Genomic DNA, 25,167 nt, shown 5'->3' with positions numbered 1-25,167 from the left:
GAGCAAGGAATTTAGAATTAACACAATTTAATGACACTGAGCAAGGAATTAAGAATTAACGCAATTCACTGATACTCAGCAAATAATTTAGAATTAACACTATTCACAGTTACGGAACAAGGAATTTAGAATTAACACAAGTCACTGACACACAACTAAGAATTTAGAATTAGTGTAAGTCGCTGATTGTAACAAAGGGATTTGGAATTCATATCACTCACTGACATTGAGCACTGAGTTTTGATATTTTAGTTATTTCATTAACATATTTACTTCACTTCAAACGTGTCAACAATCTGCCTTAAAGTTAGCTTGGTTTTGTTTTTATAAATAACCAGAGATTAAGAGCAAACTAATTAATTTATATTGAATTGAAATTACTTATTTCAAGAAATTGAAAGATTTTACCAAACTTCAACAAACGATTTGGAAATGCAAATCTTTTAAACTGTGTAAAATACTACAATATTTTGAATAGATATGCGAATTTGGTATAATTTGGCTCAGATCGAGTGACTTTTTTTCAGTTTCTTTGCACGCTGTGTTCGCCTTTAGTCGGAAGAATAAACACTTTAAAAAAATAATTTTATCTAGTGTCTTTCGTGTCATACGGGCAAATTTTGAAATTCATCATGTCCGTTTTATATTACAGGCGCTTTTGAGGTTTTTAAGTCCAACATAACGCATCTTCTAATTTTTCATTTATACAATTTTCTTCCAGTTTTTTTAAATAAAATTATTCGACGGGGCAATTTCGACGAACTTGTAGAGACGACTTAACGGTTTTTTTTTCCAAAAAAGCGTTTCACAATGTTTTCGTGTAAAAAAGATATATACCTGTATTTTGAAAAGATCCTAACACATTTAAAATAAAAAAGTCGTGGAACTTGTAAAAAGGAAAATTCGAACCCAAATTTACAAATCTAATAAAAAAAAACTGCAATATGACTAGTTATATCAAGTGAAATACACGTGGGAAAACCAATTAAAAAATCCGATATATATTTCACTACGGAACCTCTTGGCTTTTTTCCTTATTATAGACGCACACTTGGACTTGGTTCAGAACCCGGTGCTTCTTTTTCCTTTGACCTTCTGTTTTTTTTATGTGTGTATTAAATTATCACATTCAATCTATACGGTATTGGTACACGTAATGCGTAACGCGTTCCAAAATGTTTTTTAGTTTTACTTTTTTCTCATTTATCGACGACAATTTAACGTAAGCTTTCTCGTGGATTTGATTCAGAGTCAGAATAAGACGCTGACGTGGCGCTACTCGATTCGTCGCCTATTTGCCACGTCACCTGGGTGCTGGATCAGAATTGTACTTCTTGGACGTCCGTGGGCGTTTCCGCTAGCGAGGTCCTAGAGTCAGTGCTGTTTTGGGATTCCAATTTGTTTTTCGAGTTGACGTCCGAAGTTCCGACGCCACCATCAGGCTGACTCGCTGTTCTTCGGTCCTGGAGCATTTGTTCTATTTGCTCCAAACATTCCGTTAGACAGTCCTGTAAAGAAAAATTAAATACCATTTTTAACAAAATGTGTCTAATTTTAAGAAATGTAATACTCGGAAATTTATCATCTTTTCCAGTTTCATGGAAAGTATTATTAATATTTTTGTTATTTACGTCTGTGAGGTTTGGGACATTACAGCGCACTCGCCCATCTGATTAACCAGGGATGAGTTGTGTGTAAAGGTCACGCGTACGGGGGAATACAGTTGGATAGGGATGGGCACCCGTGGCGGAAGTGGTGCAACCACCCGTTGAGGGATTGGTAGTTCGGCCCTCCACATTCCCTGCCTCCGAGATCCTACGCCACTAGTCCCGGCTATTGTTGTTAAACTGGGTATTGGATTTAGTGTAGTACCTGGTTGGTACGATCGAGGTCGCATTGGGAAGCTCATTCCACTAACAGGAGACGACCCGAGGTGTTACACACCGATTTTTTTCAAACTCGGGGGATTGGTAGACCTTTATGTAACTTGAAAAATCCTAAAGGGAATTTATTCAATGGGCAACGGTTTTGCCATGGCAACGAAAAATGTTTTTGACAACATAAAATGGAAATTTTCCCATTAAAAATAACATGGGATTTAGACCGATCACATTTTGATCAATTTGAACCAAATGGGTGAAAATGAACCGATATGGCTTAAATAGGAAAAATTTCCATTTTATGTTGTCAAAAACATTTTTCGTTGAAAAGGCAAAACCGTTGCCCATTGAATAAATTCCCTTTAGGATTTTTCAAGTTACATGAAGGTCTACCAATCCCCCGAGTTGGAACAAAATCGGTGTTTAACACCTCGGGTCGTCTCCTTGTAAGTGTATTCGATTTGATTGGTTACAAAACGGGGACTAAATTACTAGCGTATATTGGCGTCGCTGTTCAAGGCCTAGCCACTCGAATTTAAAACTTTCACCATCTTATGACTCAGTTTTAGCGTCAAATTTTGATGGTAAAGTACAATACAAATCTTTTAATTCAACAAAAATAATTTATAGAATGAAAAGATAAACACCTAAATTATGTTTATCAACAGAGATTGTAGTATATATCTTGTCAGGTGATAAAATTTAAATAATACGCCGTGATTTGCATTAACAACTGGGTTAATCGAACAAATTAAACTACTTGGATTAGTTATTTAGAAAACATTTTATTTAATTCAATTAAATTTAATTCTCATTGGCAAATTTTGATTCGGGAGAACCATCAAACATTTAACTTTCATTTCTCTTAACGTTACGGAAACACGTATTGAAATTTACAGGAAAACAACATCCACCCAAGAATTTGCACCGATACGATAATCTTTTTCGGGTCTGCTATCTATCTTGAAAACTTCCAAACATTTCGTTGAAAACTATGTCAGTTATCAGTACTTTAGCCAGTTTTGTCTTGTTTTGAAAGTTAGAACAGAGAAGCGGGCATACACAACCGCGGAACTGCCGATACTTTCTGCTTTCTCCGAATTCACGTGATTTGGCGAGGATGTGAGAACGCCCTGTGACTCGATTGGAATTTGAGATGAAAGTGGCAGACACGGTCACTTCATTATTGGTTCTGACATTACAAAGCGCGCCGCAGATTGATTGAAAAATAGGATTTCAGGGAGCGAACGTTAAGAAACATCAGCCACATCACTAAGCTTTTGGGTGTCCTAACAACCATATTCAATGATCGTAAAAGAAATCTTGATTCAATAATTTTGTTCAATGTACTTCCATTTAAAACAAATTTAAGCATTCTAATAGTTATCATTCCAATTAATCATAATGAAATTATTTTTATAATGAATTATCAATTTTTATGAATTCATCATTTTAATAAAACAAACAATTTAAAAAAAATTAAATAAATTAATCTCGATTTAATCTTTTGGGACTTTAGACAATGGCCTGGCAGTCATAGAAACTTTGTTTAAATATATTAAATATATATGCTTTGAGATACGCGATATTCGACTAAACCGAAACTACTATGATATAAAATTCCATTGGCTCGCGGTCTTCTCAGACTCACTCAGCCCTTCTTTCTTCTTTGAATGAAAAAAAATCCATTAAACGAAACTAATACGGTTTGAAATACGATCTTACATTAAAATAGTACTTACAATTCAATAATTTGATATCATTTCATGCAAAAGAACTCAAATTATGACAAATAATACTCGAACATTAGCAACATGATTCAAATTCGGAAACAGAAAATTTGAACATTTGAATCACGATTTGAATGCAGAAAAATAAAATTAGAACATTTAAATCACGATTCGAATTCAGAAAAAGAATATTAGAACATTTGAATCACGATTCAAATTCGGAAAAAAAATAGAACATTTGAACAACGATTTGCATTATGATCAAGGAAATTCGAACATTTGGAAACGATTCGAATTAGTAGAACGGAAATTCGAACATTTGGAACACAATTCGAATTAGTATAAAGGAAATTAGAACATTTTGGAACACGAATAAAATTAGTATAAACGAAATTCTAACATTTGGAACATGATTCGATTTAGTAGAAATGAAATTCGAACATTTGGAACACGATTCAAATTAGTATAAAGGATATCTTAGATTTGCAACTCAATTCGAACAAAAACGATTGTAAATCGAAAAATGCTACAACCCCGATATAAAAAAGAAGAATATTTGATATTTCGAGAATGTACCGCTGGATGGCGCCTCTTTTCTACTAACCACCAAAAGTCTGAAAAGTAGATATGGGAAGTGAGCCTAAGCACTTGTCCCCTATATTTGCTCTCTCTTTTCGCTTGGGGCTTCAGAACGGGCGGGCAGGGAGAGAAGCGCGCAGTTGTTGCGAGAACCTGCCCTCTAACGGAGGTCTCGAGGGTGTACTGTTTTAGCCACACACCCTTCCTCCGTCTTTGTACAGTAAAAACGGGAAAAGGAGCTTGAGAATTTGCCCTTGAGCTTCGAGAAACAGGATGGAAAAAAACACGACCTCACGCGGAGACTCGCGGAGATTTTTATTTTGCCCACAAGAAAGAGAGAAGTGCCATCAGCCCAGCCATCCCGCGCGCACATACGCGCTACAAAATCTTCTCGTCTATTCTATAGCACATAGAACATGGCGTACAAAGCTTTTATGTTACAGTCATCCTTCAAAGTTTTAATGGGTTCGACTAACAAAAAAACCCTAACTAAACCAGGATTTAAACTTGGCCTTTATTAAAGCTTTAAAATAATATTTTTTTTTACTTAAAACCTTTTCAATGTTACTCTGTTTTGTCAAATTTGCATGTTTTGAAGCGCTTATACGTACGCGGAGTTTATAATTCGAGGCGAGAAATTGTTTAAAGAAGGAATAAGCCTTGGTTGGAGAGACTCAAAGGACGACTTTTCAACAACCAAATAAGCCTAATAAAATTTTCCGCGTTGGTAAAATTTGGTTAATCTATGTCATCTTCAGTTATGTCGAGAAGTGATTCTAAGTCAAAACCTTAGTACATATGATTAACTATTTCACCATCAATTCTTATTACTACGATTACGATGATTACTTACATTTATCCCAATTTCTTAAATATTTAAAATTATTTAACTGTTTCCATATAAAAATGAAACCTTATGAGTATTTTTGATTATGTTTGGATTCCCTGTGATTTTGATTTCTCTTGAATGCCGGTTTATGATTTCCCATTTATTATGCAAATGATTACTGTTGATATCCAATTTCCACAGGTGTAATACTTCGATAGCCATTTGATTACTATTGAACAGTTTACGATTATAAATGGTTACTGGTTAATACTACTGATCTATTTCCTCCCGAACTTTTCATCTAAAACAAAAATAATTTCGTAATTCTGAGGCTCGAGTATTTACTTCTTTTCAAACTGAGTAACTAACAATTGTAAGTCTCACAACCAGTCTTTAATTAAAGAAAGTAAAGTTTTCGTCACTTTCTTAAAAAGGAAACTCAAAAGCAACACGTGCATTTACACCTGAAATATCAGTAGATCTTTGAATGGTTAGGTGATTTCAGCATTCAGCTTTTTTGTGGTACCTACCTTACTATTTAAACTTGCGAGATCGGTGTATTTGGAGAAACCTTCTTTATTGATCAACGTTAAAGCATTCAAATAATCTATGCCGCTGGTGATCATACAAAAGCAACACCTGCGAGTTACTTCTTCACTGCACTACCGAACCCCTTCGAAAATGCTACCAACAGGGCCGTGCTTAGAGGTCTCGCGGCCCCGGGCTAAATGCATGGGCGAAACTGAAAAATTGTGAGTGTAGCGGCCCTCCGGTATATACATCCCTATGGTAACATTTTAGCGGCCCTGGGCGACCGCCCGGCTCGCCACCTCCTAAGCACGGCCCTGGCTACCAACAAAACTCTTGTAGTTCTACATGCAGGTGGCAATTCATTTTAAAGGGCACAAAAGCAGTATGGGGATAGCCACGTCGAAGAATCTGCTCAAACTGCACCTTGGCAGTGGCTCCCGTTCATCGCCAAGGTTACTAGTTTCATTTCTATTTTAAAAGTCAAAGTAGCTGAATATCAAAGAGAGAGAAATTAACACTATTTTTGTTGAGTTTTCATGTGTATCTAGAGATCAGCGTTTGAATAAGAAATTATCCAATTATTTATATTTATTCATTACCGATTATTATCCAAAAAATGTTAAATCGTTGTTTATTCGTATAAAATGTTCATAAATAAACAGTTAACCAACATTTTTATGATTAATCGAAATTTTGCCGGTTAATTTATTTGTTCTATGTGTATCCATCTGTTTATGGATTCAATAAGGAAATCGCAGTAGGAATTTCATTTTGCTAAGAATTAATTTATTAATTTACATACTTGGCGCTATAGAACGATATTTTTGTCAAAAGTATTTCAATTGCGTTATTTCATTTTTAATTTAAAATCTTAACAATTGAGTTTATGAAATGTTATAAGTATGTAAATTTTAACCAGAAGCATAAAATATATTTCTTACACGTAACGTCGTTAAACATTGAGGAGTGAAATACCGCTTGTATTACACGTTTTAAAACTATATCATTAGTTAATAGTGTACATTGTGTAATTTTTAATACACTCGATAAATTTGTAGCCGTGATGCGCCGTAGCAGGAAACTATATAGGTATACACTTGGAATGTCTAAGGAAGATTTTTACGGCCGTAATGAAGCTCTTAGAAACGGACGTGTCTTAAAGCGGGAACTCTCGCGCCTCGCTACCCTAATTCGACGAAAACTCGTCATTAAGCCTAGTCATGGTTATTATATTATTAGCTTACCTGATTATCTCTTTTATAACCATACAAATACCTAAAAATTAGGTATCACTACACTTCTTCGCGAAGAACATTTTAATTACTTCCAAATATTAAGTACGATAAACAAATTAGGTTTTTAAATCCATTGTTTTATAAGCCTATTTTGCGCGGTAAGATGGCCTATTTGTTACCATGATGACGCATTCTTTTCGCGTCAAACCTCGAGCCAATGAATTTGAAATGTCGTGTTACGCCTTTCTCTTGACGTAGTTAAGCCCCGCCTTTTCCTCGACGCGCTTTCGTATCACCGTCCTAGTGGAACCTAGACATTCCAAGTGTATACCTCTATAGTTTCCTGGCTGAACTCATTCGCGATTAAGCGAGAAATACACACTCATTAAAAACTGCCTTTAACCTTTAAAGGTTCATTTAAAATTTTTAATGGCGTAGATTAAATAAATGCATATACACAATTTTACCACTTGAGGCCCATAGATTTGTTGTCTTTTTCCTGGAGTTCTGCACCACGTTTTTACAACGATATTTTTAGCACCACCCTGGCGTGGTCCTAATAGAGACCCCAAAGATAAATATCGTCCTTTGGTAAACGGACACTTCTCAAAATACACTTTTGGTTAAACGTGTAATATTGAAAAGCGGAAACAGATCAGAATGGATGGAAGTGGTCCTGATGGCTGGTCCGGTGTCGTCGAGGAGAGCCATGAGTGGGAGGGCGCGGGTTCGAAGAGATATTTACGCCGCGCGAGAATCTTTCAGTGGCTCCGGGAAATTCAATACATCTCTCTGCTCAACATGAAAAGGAGCGAAGCCGACTCGCGAACGGAAAGACGTTTTCCGAGAATCGTCTTAAACAAGTGGGCCCGGCAGTCCAAATAGTAGTCTCACACTAGCAAATATTTGACATTCTACAATTGATAACAAACATAAACAGGCATATATATATATATATATATATATATATATATATATATATATATATATATATGGAAGATACCGGCTTCGATGCACCGACAAGGAATGAAAAAGGCGTGCCGACATCTTATGACGGCGCCCACAGAAATGATCTCGTAAATCCCGTATATATATGTATGGAGCTAAAAATCTCCGAAATGTGTTGTTTTAACCAGCCCAACGTTATTTTCCCCCAACAGCGTCCCCAAAGTAGCCCAGTTTGAGCGGGAAACCGGCCATCAGGCAACTCTGCCCGCACCCGTTCTCTCCTATTCTGGCAATGTACTCTCCACTCTCCCCTCGCTGCCTATCTCTCTCTCTTTATGCCGTTACAAGTCAACGGCGGCGGCGGCGGAAACTGTGCCGGTCATAGGAGTCTTACTCTTGCCTATACTAGGCTTGTGTAAGACTAAAAAGGGAAACGTTGCGCTCTCTCAGAATGTGAGGATCAAGTTGATGTCCCGCGGATAGACAGAAGCCCGGGCTTGTCGTATAAAGAGAGACCAACGTCGCTGGGCTGGGAGGCTCATCAATTTAACACGGACAATTTATTACTAAAAATACCGAGCGTGTGACGTTTATTGCCTTCTGAATGCTCACAAATAATGGCGAGTCCCATATACGGACTTCTAAAAGAAATTCTTTCATTTTGCATATTCTCGGACTGAAATGGTTGATCAATTTTGTCAATACATCTGACCTAACTGTTTTGTTTGGAATTCATTTGTAATTAGATTTGGTTTTATTTAAACTGGATGTGTCTGGGATAAAGTTTGATCCAAATTTCGTTACTCCAACCGTAAATAACATATTCCATAAATATCACAAAATTATCGAAATAGCTCCACTTAATATGGATTTCGTCATTGCAATTCAAAGATTTTAAGCGCTTGCGGTCGCTTTTGTACAAGCCATAATGAAATTTAAAACAATTGCCAAATTATAACTTAATAAATGATGAATTGTTTAGTAAAATCATTAACTTCTTATTTTTAGAGTTAATGGATCCATGCGTATGAAGCTGATTCAACTGATTGATAATAATAAATCTATAATCAGCTACCTAATCACTTTGGCTAAAACCAAAGCTACAAGCTTGATATTTGATGTAATATAGAACTTAGCTATTTCTGTGTGAAGTTTATCGTCAATCTAAATTTTCCAAGAATTAATTTATGGGCTCACTTCAAAATGTTTGGATCAATAGAAAAAAAAATCCACAGACTTCGTAGCTGCCGAATTTGCTAGTCTATCATCTAATTTGTTACTGGGAAAGAGGTTTTAAAGGTAACAAACACATGGACACTTACGGGTCATACATAAAAGATAGTTAAATGGTCGCGTTTTTAAATTTTAAAACGCTCAAAGACTGAAAGGTTCGTAAAACCGATGCATATTTGTAGAACGGCATGTTGTTTATCAGCAAGTTGTTGAATCTTTATCGTTTTATGATAACAATCAATATGACTTACCACTTCAATCCCCGTAATTTGATGGAGTTGTTGTAATAGTTCCGATGCGCTCCACTGCCTGCTAAGTCCCAGAACAGCTGCACCCAGGCTAGCAGCGGCCACCATCGACGGAGGATACATAGAAAACTTGAAATCTGAAATTCAAATAAAATCAGTTGTAAATCATATATACATTCGGAATAGATTAAATAATCAATTGATTGTTATTATATCAGAAGAACAATGATTTTAAAGCGTCTAAAGTGCATTAAAGCTAGGAGCAACAAACACAAGGAGAACGCAACCCGTCAAAAGTCGTGGATTTTATTGTGTAGGTTTTTTATTGGCTAGACGCTTTAGCGCCTGCTGCCGTCGGAAAAGGAAAATTCGGAAATTGTCTTCCCCCCCGCCCGTAAAACGTTCATCATAAAGGCTCGTGACGCTCGTCCAATGAAATTCGTACACAACCCTTCGTTAACGTGTTTAAAGGCTAGCTGCGTTCTCCTTGTGTTTGTTGCTCCTAGATTAAAGGAAGGGGAACGGTCAAGCTTTAACCAGTTAGATAGCCCTATAGCCCGTTAAAAACTAAAATTTATGGCGAAGACCGCATAGTAAAATATTAAGTGGTTAATTTTTAATAAAATAGAGAAATTTCGGGAAATTGAAAAGCGCGCGTCCACCGCGACACCTGGTGAGAAATCGGTGAGACAGATAAACAACATAAAAGCGCGCGCTGCACGTTCCATTTATACGAGACCTAAGCCTAAATTGCGCGAATTTAAAAGTTAGGATAGTTCGCAAATCGCTCACTAAGGTGCTGCTGGCGCTGGCGATACACCTTAAGATGGCGGCGAAAATTCAAACCCGAATACTGGGCGTTATTTTGCGTTTCAACTTTTTAGGCCAAAAACTATTTTTTCAAGACAAAATAAGTCGGTTACTTACGTATAAGGTAAATAAAGAAAAATTAAAAACCACTTTGTTTACGTTTAGACCTGATGATGCCTCTGTATAGAGAGCGAAACTAGTCGTCGATTTTAATTTGTTTTTAATTAAAATTTGTATTACGTAAACAAAGTGGTTTTTAATTTTTCTTTATTCAAAATAAGGTACGTGTAAGTATATTGAACGTCTTGTTGATCTTTTGATATGCAAATAAGGCGATATTTGGAAAAGCTTGGCCGTTCCCCTTTAAGAATAATGTATTACCCCGACTGAATCATTTGATTGTTATTAAATTATCTGACGGTAAAATTGCAAAGTTCATTTTTAATATATTACTATTGCTTCTGAATCATTTGATTGTTATTAATATTAGTCTAAAGTATTATTATTTTTAAAATACATTTAGAATGTATTATTATTCTCACTGAATCATTTGATTTTTATATGAAAAATATATCAGTATATATATAAAGGAGCTTAGGAATATAATAATTAGAATGACTACAATATTTGATTGTTAGTAATATCAAACGAAACAAAAAACGATTCTAAAGTACCTCTTACAATATTTGAGGGTCAAACCAATTAAAAACAAAAAGTGGGTCTATTACATAGACTAAAAATTATCGAAATGAGACATTTCGGCCCAAATGAGATAATTGACTGTAACCGTACGTTTCATTTTTTCAGCTCATTTATTGTTAAAAGTCCAGCTGAAGTTAATACAATTTTCAATTCGATACAGTCGATGACGACTCCCGAATTGTCCTGACTAAAAAGAATGAAAAGAAAGATTGGCTTCTTTCGCGGTCTCACTTGCGCAGACATTAAGACTGGTTCACACTAGCGGTCATTTTGCGTTTTCTCGTATCCCACTTTAGTACCCGCGATTCTGTCGGAAAGATAGAAAATGGATAAAGTGAAACCGCTAATGCGAATCAGGCTGTACAGAGTTTAAGAGCAAACTCGTACTTCTAGTCTAAGCGGAACACTCAATATCAATACCTGTGTTAGGCTTAACAAATGAATTGTAGAAAGCGTGGTAATTTCGACGTACGTTGAGAACTATTTTGTCGTTCCTAAACATGTCTTACTCTTAATCCCGTCATAAATATATTTTTTTCCACATGAAAAAATTCGCGAGGGCTTGAGAAATGATCATTTTCCACCTTTTTTAACCCACGAAAACTAAAAACCCGCTGGGTCACATTCTTGGTTTGCTTTTTCACTCCCTCTTTAACTCTCTCCTTTCGGAGTGGTGTAAAACGCCGCCATTCTGTTTCGGACAAAGCGTTAAAGTGAGAAAAACTGAATACACCGTTCGATAAGAATCCGATACGAGCGTCAGCATCAGGTAGCCCGAAAATACGTCAGCGTCTATTCAGTCTGAAAGGAAGTATGCAAACTAAATCTAAAAACTGTCTGCTACCACGGGCTAAGTCTAATTTTAACTTGACTAGCGCCAATCTGCCCTAGCTTCTGTTACACGTAGTGACATAAATTTGAAATTCATTCATTTACTATTAAATAAATTTAATTATTAATGCGTTTTATAATTTTGATAATTACTAATGCGTTTTATAATTTTGATAATTATTAATGCGTTTTATAATTTTGATAATTATTAATGCGTTTTATAATTTTGATAATTATTAATGCGTTTTATAATTTTGATAATTATTAATGCGTTTTATAATTTTGATAATTATTAATGCGTTTTATAATTTTGATAATTATTAATGCGTTTTATAATTTTGATAATTATTAATGCGTTTTATAATTTTGATAATTATTAGGGCGTTTTATAATTTTTATAATTTTTGTTTGATATTCTATACTTTTAATTTATTTTATTGGAGATATCAAATACTGACCAACACTACCAATACCAATAACATTTTCAGTCCAGCATAAAATGTACGTTAAAATATATATTACAAATATTAAGTCGACATTTTTCAATTAGGAAAATTGGTGAACGCGAAACGATAACTTTGATACGCGAACTAAACCTCCAGATATAACAGTACTAGTGTAATTAGCGGAGAAATGTTCCGGGAATCGATTCTAGGTGGCCTTAATCTTGGAATTTTTACAATTGCACATATAGCCACAGGGTATACTAACAGGTTTGTCGCGATATTCTCAATTCCTTTGATGAAGAGCCTGCTGCCGCTTTTATCACCGTGAAACAGAGATTCGAAGATACGCAATTTGTGTAAACATTACGCAAACAGCGCTGCTCAACTTCGAATATTGGACCTGTCAAACCTCTTTTTTTACAAAGGAATAACTCAGACCAAATATCAGATGATTATCTACCACGCTACAAAACCTTTAAATAAACAGACTGTTAAAACCGCAAGCACTTTTCGTATCATGTTCTTTTAATGTCATTGAGTTACTACGCGAAATCGATTTCCAAAAATGTTTATAAAGTCATCAAGCTTATTTTAATAACGTTTTGAAGAGGTTAAATATAAAAAATAAACACAACCTTGACATTCTGTATTGTATAAATCGTTAAAAGATTTTAGTAACAAAGACCAACATTTTTGGTAAACAAAGAGAGAAGATCGGAATTTTGATTATCTTCAATTATCTCCCTAATTATAATGATTATAATTGTTGGTCTTCATAGACGAATCTTCGAATATTGCTCTAGTTGCTTTCCTTAAATACTCCTCTTTCTAATTATTATACTCTTTAATATTAGTCTTGATAATTTATCCCATCATATATTGGTCTTTATAGTTTTACCCATCAAATATTGGTCTTTATAGTTCTACCTATATCATATATTGGTATTTATAGTTTTCCCCATCTTATATTGGTCTTTATAGGTTTCCCCATCATATATTGGTCTTTATAGTTTTCCCCATCTTTTATTGGTCTTTATAGTTTTCCCCATCATATATTGGTATTTATAGTTTTCCCCATCTTTTATTGGTCTTTATAGTTTTCCCCATCATATATTGGTCTTTATAGTTTTCCCCATCATATATTGGTCTTTATAGTTTTCCCCATCATATATTGGTCTTTACAGTTCTCCCCATCATATATTAGTCTTTATAGTTATCCCTTTCATATATTGCTCGTTATAGTTTTCCCCATCATATATTGGTCTTTATAGTTCTCCCCATCATATATTAGTCTTTATAGTTATCCCTTTCATATATTGCTCGTTATAGTTTTCCCCATCATATATTGGTCTTTATAGTTTTAGCTCTTAGGTTTTTGAAATTATTTGCCAGAAATGTTGGTCTTTATAGTTTCCTCCAAATATAGTTTTGTTCATTTAGCACTTCTTGACGACCTTCATATTAAAGATTGATCATCTATAAGAGTCCTTGATTTTTTTAAATGTTGGAATGATATAACGCGTTTAAATGTAGGTCTATGCAGCCAAGTACTTGGGATATCCCATAATATACGACTGACAATGTAATCAAAGGTTTTTGTCATTGCGAGGTATTTGAATCCAACCATATCTAAAATCTCACGATGCGAACCAAGTGCAACGGATAGTGTCGTCACCGAAAGAGAGGGGAAAGGAGAGCGTTCGAAGAAGGCTCTTTGCAGTCTCCGGGATCGACATAGGCGACTCTGGAATGTTCCTTCGCGAAAGACACCTTTTCTCGCAATGTAATTGAGCCGGTCCGACCGAGGTTGTAGACTTATGAAAAGGGGCATCGTGGAAAAAATGAATGGTAACTTCAATCACAGCGGCCATTTTCCCATGGCCCACGCCATTTAGAGGAACCCATAGACTCTTTCGGCATCTCCTTTACGCGTTGGATGGCAACAGGTACCAAATTTCCCCCTCATTGTTGGCCATCAACGAACAAGTAGCTGAAGGGGCCTGCCTCGGGGAGCGGAGCAGAACCGGCCATTGAAGCGAGTATAATAAGCGATGGAATGTGGATTTGCTGCAAAAAAGGGGGACTTACAATAAAGCGGACCAGAAGAATAAATATTTTTCCCAGATAGGGCTTAGCCGCGATCGAGTTATAAAAAAAATGTACGTGGTCCTCCGCGAGTGGTTTGACCTTTTTCACGGACCGTTTATCCGTGGCTGTATGTTTGAGTGCGTCGAATCGGATTCGGCTATCAATACATGATTAAAATATTATACACGAATGGGTGGGTTTAATCTCCTGTCACACACTCGCGCGAGATTTGTCGGTTGGAGGAAAAATAGAGAACGCCCCTTTCTCGGGATTTTCCTATTGGTTGATGCCGAGTCATCTGCCAGGTATCGTCCAATCTAGTCAAAGTGTAACGATTACTTTTAAAAATTATTTCATATCTTTGTAATGTACATTTGTTAGAATGAAAGGTAATGTTTAGTATGTTCTCAATTATTTTTTTTAACTTTGATACATTTGAAAAATAACTATTTACGACAGCGCTGAGCAATTAGTTTCTATAATGGAGCGACTTAAGAATCGTATTCTCCCGTAAATCCTTGCTGACAACTTCAACCTTTTCAACTGACAAAACATAACGCATTCTATCGAAGTATTAAAAAACACTTTCGAGATATAGTGGAACTCGCGACTGGTGAAATGTAATTTTAGATTGTATTAAGCCATTGGTGGTAATATATAATTAAAAAAAATTATATTAAGTAGAGCTTACATAACCTATCATTGTAAAACATACGGATAACTTCTAATAAATTTAAATTTAAATTGATTATACAAATGTAATTGTACATTTTTGTCCTAAATAATTTTAAATTTATTTATCAAAGCGGACTAAAAATGGCCTGTGGACTCGTTTTTGTCCATTACTAATAATCAACGAGGGTTAGCGCGAATCTTCAAATACGTATTAGATTTCAAAAGTACTTGTTTCGTCTTGCCAATCTTGTTCCTTCAAAGTCTACAGCGAGCAAGAGAGAGAGAGAGAGAGAGAGAGAGAGAGAGAGAGAGAGAGAGAGAGAGAGAGAGAGAGAGAGAGAGAGAGAGAGAGAGAAGCGAAACTGGATGGCCATGGGAACTCTGCCGCCCACGAAGCGGCCTTAGAATTTCGTGGTCCTTTTTTTGTATTTAAATACCCAGGAGATTTCGAGCGGGGCTCCAACGGGCCAATGTCGCTCTCTTCTCGGTGCTGGTGGACAAGTGAAGATGTCTCAATGCCGAGCGGGGCCTCCTCGCTCTCCTCTCCAAATGGGAAGATAATCTACGCTCGTAACTGCCTAATAATGACTGACGAATGGGGAATGGCTCGTAGCGGAAAACATTGACGCAAACTCGGTATCATCCTCGCAAACTGCGCACTCGGAAGAAGCGCAAATGAGATATTTGGCGGGACGGAGAGAAACAGTACGTCTGTTTGAATTACTTCGTGCGCATCGTCTTTGAGAGCGACCACAAAAATTCTATTAACGTTTACGATCTGAAATAATAATCATCTAGGCAAATACCCAAGGCACCACCTTAGGCATAAGTCATCGAGCCATTTTTATAGCCATTAGTAGTAATTTGTCGCAGCTTTCTGATATTGCACCTAAATGAAACGAGTAGGATCAGAAGTACCTAGCTGAGGCTGTAAAAGATAAACACGCGCCTATTTTGGCTGGAAGTAGTTTTCAATGGTCGAAATTATCCAGCCATTCTTATATACAAATAATCGAAATAAAATCATACTAGATAGTTTTTATCGTCGAAACATAATCGTTTATTGACCGATCTACTAGTAGATTTAAATTTGCTTTGGGCTTAGGTATAATGATGAACCATACTATTTCAAAAACTTAAATATATTTTTAGTTTTTTGTTTTGTCCAAAATAGATAATTTTATTACATAATGTTTTGAATAATAATCTTTTCTGTTGCTTGGCTAAGATCAAAGTGTAGTATCCGGTGCTTTTTATGGGATTAGTTAACTTTTTAATCAGTTTGAAATATCTTAACATACAGATTAATCAATTCTAAATTATAAATTCAAACAAAGAGCAATTAATTCGCTTAGAACGTTCTTTATATTTAATCCATAAATTATTTGGTTTATTAACTCTTTATAAACATTTACGACAATAATGAAGATGGAAGTACGTCACTTCTGTATTTATTGTGGCGTCATCTACCGCAGTTTTTCAAAAGCAAATATTATTTACGATTTGTAAAAAAAACTCTAGAAAAGCATTTATCCTTTACAAAAGAAGATGGTGCGTTAGTCGTTGCGTTGGCCCAGACTTTACTAATGAAGTGGAATATTAATCGGAATATGCGCTTGTCAAAATCCCAGACGAGGAAAGAAGCAAAAGGGTCAAACGTCGAAAGATTTATGACTACGAAAACTCCACTTCAATCGGGTGAAACGTTTCTAAATAAAAGCCAAAGAAGTAAGGAGAAGAAAACATGAAAGCAAGCTGTTTATAATCCCGGGTAATGATATAAATTACGGCTGCGAAAAGCTGGAGTAGACGTTCTGGATTGCAGGCATTTTTCCGAAGAGAAACAATGTTGCTAACTGGAGATAAAAAATAAGAACAATTTCGGGGTGGGGTGGGATGCGCTGGATGGTCTTTCCTCGAACTCTTTGAGACCCTCCCCTGCGTCACTCGATTTCGTTACGAACCGAGAAAAGAAAAATCGAGTCGGTAAACCTATAAAGGGAACCGTGTTTGGGCTGGTAACGACGTCAATTCCCTCATCCATGCAAGATGCCGATGAAGAGGAATCCGCGATAAGCTGGAAATTTGACGGTTCTGCACGGAGACTAACCGGTTTGCTCGACGCTACTTGGCGAAGTACTTGCAAATTCCAACGCAATTTTTTTGCCATCTTTAATTTTAAAATCATTATAAGTATGTATTGAAATCTACTCACTACGAACAATATATTCGCGAATGCTGTTGGCCAACAGTAATCGCAAACTGATTGACCCCGTGTGAATGGAAAAAATAGTTAGGTACACAAACACTTTTATTGACAAAGGTTTGAAGAAAGTCCAGGTTTTTGAACAAGGGCTAGATTCAATTATTATAAGGGGAACAGAATCGAATATCAATTAGGTAGGTTATCTGTCAAATTTTAATTCTTTGGATTTACTATGGGAGGAGCTACCTAAATTCTGTTACATTTTTTAAAGTTATTCTGTTCCCATCATGTTAAATACTGATTGTGATTGATTATTCATTGAACGAAACTAAATTAAAATATTTTCTTCGCCTCATGTTTTTAAGGTAAATTTAATAATTTTTTGGTATTAGCAGTATTGTTAAGGAATTAGCTCCCGGTTTGAATTACAAAATATCGAAAAGCTTTCGTGGAACGTGTTTTGTAAAACTCGAATCGAAATCTTTGCCGGGCAGTGAATGAAGTGTGTGCTTGTGCCAATAGAGCATTATCGGTCAAATGTTCAAATTCACCGACACTAAGTAACGTCTTTTTATCTTACTTTATTCTGATAGTCGTAAAAGAGTGAAGTCTCTTGTAGAGTCCGCTCATTTAAATAAAGACAGAATGGGTGTTAAAAAAATATTTTATGGTATTGATAAATTTTACGATAGGGGGTCTGGTTTCATTTTTTTTAAATAAAACTGTTACATTCAACTCCGTGTTAAAATATGCATGGATTTATTTTGTCTGAGAAATGAGAGTAGATTGATACTGAAATAACAGAGATTTTATACTCATGAATTTAAAATTGTTTATCTTCAGGCGAATGAACGTTACTTTAAAACACAACTTAAACAAATACAAATATTAAAACATCATTTGTTTAAATACATTTTTATATATCCTTGAATATTTTATGAGGTACCATAAATATTTTTTTTTCTGAATAAATTTGGATCATAAAAAGTGCGTACGTATACTTAAAAAGTCAAAGAATGTGGCCTTATAATTAAATTAGCCGCAGTTGAGGATCCGGGAAGCGTAAATATATAAATCAAAACTTGTTTTTTCGCCGATAATAAACTACAAACAACATCTTTCCTTGTTGACAACGCGTAGCTTCGAACTGGCACACCAACTAATTATATCTTTGATGAGACTTTTCGGGTTTAATAACAATCAAAAACCATAACTGAATAGCGACGGGAGGTTTGGTTGGAGAGAGAATAATTATGTGGCTCCAATTTACCATCATTGGGTGGGTCCAAATATTGCCTGCCTTGGGGGGGGGGGGGGGAATGTACCCCTTGTTTTTTATCTCTCCCGCGTTTATCGGGGGAAAGGGGGTCTTCTTTAGCGCCGCGGTGTAGTCCGCGCTCTTTTCTTTATCGTTTATAAAATTATCGCGCGTCGCGATCTGGCTCGACCTTTCGCAGTCAGCGGAAAATGAAAATTGAGAAAAACGTTTCGAGCTCAAACGTGAGGAAGGATCTGAGGAGTCGATGTCAGCTTCTTTTGGCATTGAGTTTTCAATGGTTTTAACTTGGGTTTTTGTAACCCGATTGAACGGATCTGACGATAGCGATAAATTTGGTAATCGTTACCTTATAATTACAAAAATGATGTGGAATCAACGTTGATCTGCGATTGAAGAAGTTGAATTTTAAATTTTCCTTCATTTTTTAAATTTAATAATAGTTTTAGTTTTTAAAGAAATGTTTCAAACGCCTATAGAAAGTTTTTCTATAGAAATAAAACACCTTGAGAATTTTAGTTTTTTAGCAGCTATAGAAAAATTACACAAATATTTTATAAATTCTATAGAATTTTGGGTAGTTTTTTTATAGGTTTTATAAATCAATAGAAAATATTTAAAATGACGTTATTTATTAAAATAGAAAGGTAAAATAAGCTACGTTAGCTTTAATAAGAGACCAATTTAAGTTACTTACAACCTACTAAATATAATTTAAAAATTTAATAAAAATAAACTATTCTCGTTATTTTGGTGGGTTAGTAGAGAAAATTTAAAACTAATAGTAATATCCATTAATATACTAAAAATAATGATGGAGTATCGAAACGTATTACAACTTTGAGAACTAAATGGAATTTTGCTTCATAAGTATAGTATTTTAAGGGCTACAGAATCATGTAGCCCTTAATTTAGGTAGCTCCTCTTTATCCGTAACTCTTGGTAGCAGATTCGACCAATCTTAATTAAGTACATGAATTTTGAAATTTAAATTTAATTTAAGAAATCAGGGACCAATCATAAATTGGCATTTTTTCAGCCCTTTTTCCGAAGAACACTCCCGAATGAAAGTTGCACGATTCTGTGACGCTTTAAAGGGAAGATAGAAGCTCTTAAAGGGAGTATGAACTTTCATATTTACGGTGGATCAATGAATTTTACATTTTAGCCACTAGGTTTAACAGAAGCTAGAAGTGATTGCTATAGCGGACAAAAGTTTTCGATCTAATTCTGACTCTCTTTAAGGATTCCTTTTCTCGAAGGAACTGGAGGCCACTGCCAAAAGAGGCAGTCAGCGGATGTGCAAGATAGACAAGGTGGGAAGCTCACTGTAGGGTTGGGCTCCAGTTTCATCATTGCAAATCATCTCCGCTAAGAATCTCTCACGCGGGAAGGTTACGCGCCTAATCATCCAATATTCGGCTGCGGGTTCCCTCTGTCCCTCTAAACTGGTAACGGAAGAGCCTGCATTGGCGGAGTTGCCTGGATGATCAATTACGGGGAATTACTTTAATGTTACGCCGCTAGAGGGAGCAACGTATAATGGCGCGTCAATGCGTTGTTAACAATGAAAGGCGTTGCTCCCCTAAAAAGAAATAATTACATATTTTTTCATCTTTCGTTTATGACGGAGCCCTCTTATCAGTGATGCAGGCTTGTTTCGGGTTTAGCCCTATTACTAGAACGAAAGGGCTGAACGTGAAGTCTAGTTATGGACCTGATTTTTACGTAATCGGAGCGAGAGATAATAAACCACTATTTTGCTCAGATCAGTCATCATCAGTGGATTTCATTACACGATGTATATCACACTTATCATGGATTAAATAAGATATTTAGTTTCGTCTTTTGATAATTTCAATTGTTATATTTGCAATAAAAATGTTTGAGTGGTCTGAGATCTAGAAATGTGTCTGAGCTTTTTAAATGTGTATGAGCTATAGAAGTGTGTCTGATTTCTAGAAATAAGTCTGAGCTTTTTAAATGTGTATGAGCTATAGAAGTGTGTCTGACTTCTAGAAATGTGTCTGAGCTTTTTAAATGTGTATGAGTTATAGAAGTGTGTCTGAGTTCTAAAAATGTGTCTGAGCTTTTCAAATGTGTATGAGTTATAGAAGTGTGTCGGAGTTCTGGAAATGTGTCGGAGCTATAGAATTGTGTCTGAGTTCTTGAAATGTGTCTGAGCTATAGAAGTGAGTCTGAGTTTTTGAAATGTGTCCGAGCTCTTAAAAAGTGTATGTGCTATAGAAGTGTGTCTGAGTTTTTGAAATGTGTCCGAGCTCTTAAAAAGTGTATGTGCTATAGAATTGTGTCTGAATTCTAGAAATGCCTTGGAGCTTAACAAAGTTGTTTTATCTTAACGTATGTACTCTAGTAATGTGTCTGGGCTAAAAAGTTTGTCTGTACTCAACAAATGTGTTAAACGTACGTATCAAAGCTTTAAAAGTTAATCTCAGCGCTTCAAATGCGAATGAGCTCTAAATACGTGTCTGACATTTACAAATATGTCTGAGCTTTGAAAGGAATACATTTTTTCGAGATAAAAATGACATAGGATCATTTGGTCAGTTAAAATTGGTATCTTCCCATTGCGCCGAATCCCATTCGACCGAATTCCCATTAGACCGAATTCCGCCAATGTTTTTGATGAAATTAGCCCAATGGCGGGTTTTGTATTTTTCTAATCGACCGACGCAATATTCACAATTGAGCGACCGCAAAAAAAAATAGTTTTTCTTTCTACTCCTTTTGATTTTTTAGGGAAGCGTTTTAATATATTTTTTAAGTCGGTTAGGTTAGGTTAGGTTAGGTTAGGTGAGGTTATGTTAGGTTAAGTTATGTTAGGTTAGGTTAGGAGTAAAAACGCGAACAAGTAAAGAGACCAAGAAGTGTGGGAGAAAACTAAGCTTTATTGGTGAAAAATATGCGGTACTTCGGCCGATAGGCCTTCAAGGCGAAAAACATTATTAAGGTTAGGTTAGGTTAGGTAACACTGCATGTTGTTCTGACAGATGCTGAAACCGATAAAACCGAATCCTAAACCCGGAGAAGTGCGGGTTTTTCGGTCGAATGGGATTTAGTTCGGTCGAATGGGATTCAGCACAATGGAACAGATTCGTTAAAATTTACCCGCTTGTGAACAATATTTTAATCTAAAAAATTGTCGAAGAAGTAATGTAATTTGAATTCCGTCGACGTCATTACTGTTAATTTAATGACGATGCTATTTTAATGATGCTATTTTTTAATGATTGTCTAATTCGACAATAGCCATTATAATCATTCCGACTATTTAACAACGGAAAACTACATAAGGAAAGGAAATAATGGGCTAAGTCAATATTGACTTTTAAAGTCTACCTGCACTGTCTCCTAGTTTCTCGGTGCATCTCCTTATAGCACCTTCTATAGAAATTAATTCTTTTTTTAAAAGTGCACGTGACTTAATTTATAGCATCACTGAGGTCACAAATGCTAGTTAATTTGGCGGGCTCGAATGTAAATAAGATTTAATTCGTGTCGATAATGTACTCATTTAGACTACAGCAGCGCCAACCGTGAAATAATTATTCCCTGGTAGAAATGTTTCTTTCATACAGATGGGGTAAAGATAGTTTCATCCACTGGTATTTAAAACCATGATATGGTAATCAGAGCCCTCTATTTCTTAATGTTTAGCATGTTTTAATCGAAAAACGCGACATAACTTGTCCTGGAAATTTGGCTTTTTAATTGCTAGGGTGTAGCCAAGCGTTGCCATACGTAATCATGTTCTAGCCAATTTGGCGGTTTGAGTAAAATATATTTTGTTTGGCTTCTTCTACGTCAAAAATTCAATATTTCGTGTTTTCGGTCAATTGAAAGCGGAGGTTTTTCTGCTAAAATTCACATTTTCTATTTGGAATAACTTATAAAATAATTAATATTTTAATATGAAATTTTGACAGTGTTGACAGCTATACATAATCTAATAAAATATTAAATTTTAATTTTTGGGTGCAGGTAGACTTTAAGCCGCAACGCAGTTATACAAAAATTAAATTAAAGTGTTAAACATGAATCCTATAATATAAACATCTTAAGTAACTCTTAACAAAGTAGTAATAGCTTCCAAACTTAACTCAAAGTATGTTATATCTGGGTACAGTATTAATCACCGCGCTGTTAATCTTTGTATTTGCGGCCTGTGGTTGTTGTACCGGATAACGAGATCGGGCAATAAATCATCCAGAAGTGCCAGCAAAATTCAAGAGCGCCCATACACGTAACGGTCTTCTTAATTTCGTCCGTTCCCAGATGGCGGTACCGTACAATAATAACAGAGTTTGAGCTCACTCATAATCGGCAAACTACGCCTTTCGCGGTAGCCAGAGCTTTCTCTAATTGAAATCAGGAACCGCGAGCTTCCGCGGCTCAGTTAGCGCTATCTCCCGCCGGAGGGCGCCATGTGCATTCTATCGCTTCGTAGGCGCGCAATTGTCACTCTAGATATCGTCTCCTATAGCAACAACGAAGCTTAGCCTCTCATTCCTCGCCTAGCATAGATACATTGACCTCGTTTTTCTCGCGCGCGCTTGATGAGCCCAAATAAAAAAAAGGCACAAGCACAGCCGCCCGTCGGTGACGTCATATCCCGACTCTTCCACCCCCCCCCCCCACACTCCCGCCCCCTCTCATCTTGGCGCTGCAGAAGTCACTGCTTTTATGTCATAAACACTCGCGCCGAATATCAAGGTTGCAATTTAGACTAATTATGAGCGTTCGCACTTGGATCTTTAATTCAATGTCACCAGAATTATTTCAGTCGTTTTAGCGAAGGGCTGATAAGACAAGGTCCCCTCACATACCACCGTTGTTTGTCATCCAACAATTTAATATCAATTATTACGTTGAAGATAGAATTGTGTCATTTGGTAATTTCAATTTCAAATGTCAATAGATTTTGTTAAAAAAAACGTTACGAATTGAACGTTATAAAGTTTATAAAAATAAGTATCCTTTTGTAATTAGGTTAAATATTTAATTGCCTTAAGATTAAAGTTTCATTTTTTATAAAGTTTTTTTTAAATAAATATAATTAACCCTAGGTTTGGTACTAGCCCTAGTTATTGCTTTTGTTGCAATTATTAAAACCTTGGCACTTTTACATAAAATAATTACCTTTCTTGGTGGGGTTTATTATTTTAATCAAAAAAATATCATAAAATCTCGTTGTGGTTTAATTAGCCTTTTTCCCTTTTTGTATGATCTATTTAAAGAATCTAATAAATGGAAATTGAATTGAATTGAATTGAATTGAATCTTTCTTATCTACCCTTTCAAATTTTCTGAGAAACATTCTATAGAATCCAAAAGAATAAAATTTCAAAAAAGCTATGAAAATTTGGGTAATTTTTCTATAGAACCATAGAAAAACCTTGTAAATACTGCTGTATTTACAAGGTTTTACGTCCTACAGACATAGAAGGTTTATAGAAAGTATTTAAAAAGGTAACGTAATTAGAAACTTAAAAATTTAAACTCAAGAAAAAAGCTACGGAAAAACCAAAAGTAAATAACAACGTGCTTCAGAGTAAAAATGGTTTTCTTGACGTAGGGTCACGTGGAACTGATACGGCCGTATATTGGGTTATCACTCCCAAATCTCTATGTAGTTTTTATATGACCATAGCCGAAAGAGTTGTGGCCTTTCAACAAGCATTACCCTAAACAACGCCCTCTGGTTTTTGATAAAGGAAATAATGAGATGGTTGTATTTTTACGGGGGCAGACCGCGAAAAGTAGCAGAGGCCGGTGGGTGAGACAGAGTGTACGGGGAGTATAGATCTAAACGAAACTTGAATGAAATTAGCCGCAGAGGGGACGAACAGGATATTTCGTCTGGCGTTAGCGACAGATCAGGGTGTGGGAAATTAGACTATGTCAGACACTGTAGCGGAGAGAGAGAGGGACGTGTCCCTGAACTCTAGCGCCGCGTGCAAGAGCCTCTCCCTTGTGTCTGCCTAGAAGCCGCCATCAGCTTCATATGATACGCCGCTGGAAGATGACCGATTTTTTCATTTCTTTTTTCTCTCTCTCTTTTTTTTTAATTATTTTTTGTACGATGGTACTTCTATGTGGCTTTTTTAGATACGTTCACACAGGGTGACTTAGAAAAAACATTTACATTTTATGTAGTGGAATTTTTCCATTTTTCCTTTTAAAACTTTTTCCTTTAAAATTTCAAATGGGGCACATAATGTTTTAGTTTAAATTGAATATAACCTCAGGTATTTCGTGTGGAACACTAACGTTTTCAGCTCTGGCCGCTCTTGCCTTTGGATTTTAAAATGTTTGGCGCCACTGTACAAGGATAAATGAAAAATTTAAGGGGTCTTCCATAAAGATTGCTTTGCAGGTTATATTCCCTTTAATTCTAAATGTAGTTTAGAGGTGGACTATTAAGAATTTTCTTAATAAATTTAAAATTTTGTCCGGAATATTTATGTTTAATGCTTAATGTGATTTAGAGGTTTCCTATTGAAATGTTAATCTGGCTTCGTATTTTCCTATTGATTCATAAATCTGACTTAGAATTTTACTATTGAATTCTTAATCTGGCTTAGAATTTTACTATTGAATTCTTAATCTGGCTTAGAATTTTACTATTGAATTCTTAATCTGACTTAGAATTTTACTATTGAGTTCTTTATCTGGCTTAGAATATTTCCGATTAGTTCTAAATGTGATTTAATGGTTTCCTGTTTAATTCTTAATATGATTTAATGGTTTCCTGTTTAATTCTTAATATGATTTAATGGTTTCCTGTTTAATTCTAAATGTGATTTAATGGTTTCTGATTAATTCTTAATGTGATTTAATGATTTCTTAATTAATTCTAAATGTGATTTAATGGTTTCTGATTAATTCTTAATGTGATT

At 35.6% G+C, this 25,167-nt stretch overlaps 1 protein-coding gene across 1 annotated transcript in view; it reads right to left on the bottom strand.

Moving 5' to 3' along the window:
- Positions 1–452: 452 nt before the first annotated feature.
- The window catches only part of LOC149957617 (G1/S-specific cyclin-D2-like), a 57,198-nt gene continuing 32,483 nt past the window's right edge, over positions 453–25,167 (bottom strand). Inside the window, exons 4-5 of the mRNA XM_090164857.1 lie at positions 9,217–9,350; positions 453–1,508 (exon numbers count right to left, since the gene is read on the bottom strand). Of these exons, the coding sequence (XP_090020983.1) occupies positions 1,320–1,508; positions 9,217–9,350 (323 nt within the window). The 3' untranslated portion in view covers positions 453–1,319. The remainder of the gene's footprint in view (positions 1,509–9,216; positions 9,351–25,167) is intronic.

This window comes from Leiobunum rupestre, chromosome 2, assembly GCF_980474605.1.
Source record: "Leiobunum rupestre chromosome 2, qqLeiRupe1.1.hap1, whole genome shotgun sequence".
NCBI classification, from domain to species: Eukaryota; Metazoa; Arthropoda; class Arachnida; order Opiliones; family Sclerosomatidae; genus Leiobunum; species Leiobunum rupestre.
This window is presented reverse-complemented; position numbering and strand designations above follow the sequence as displayed.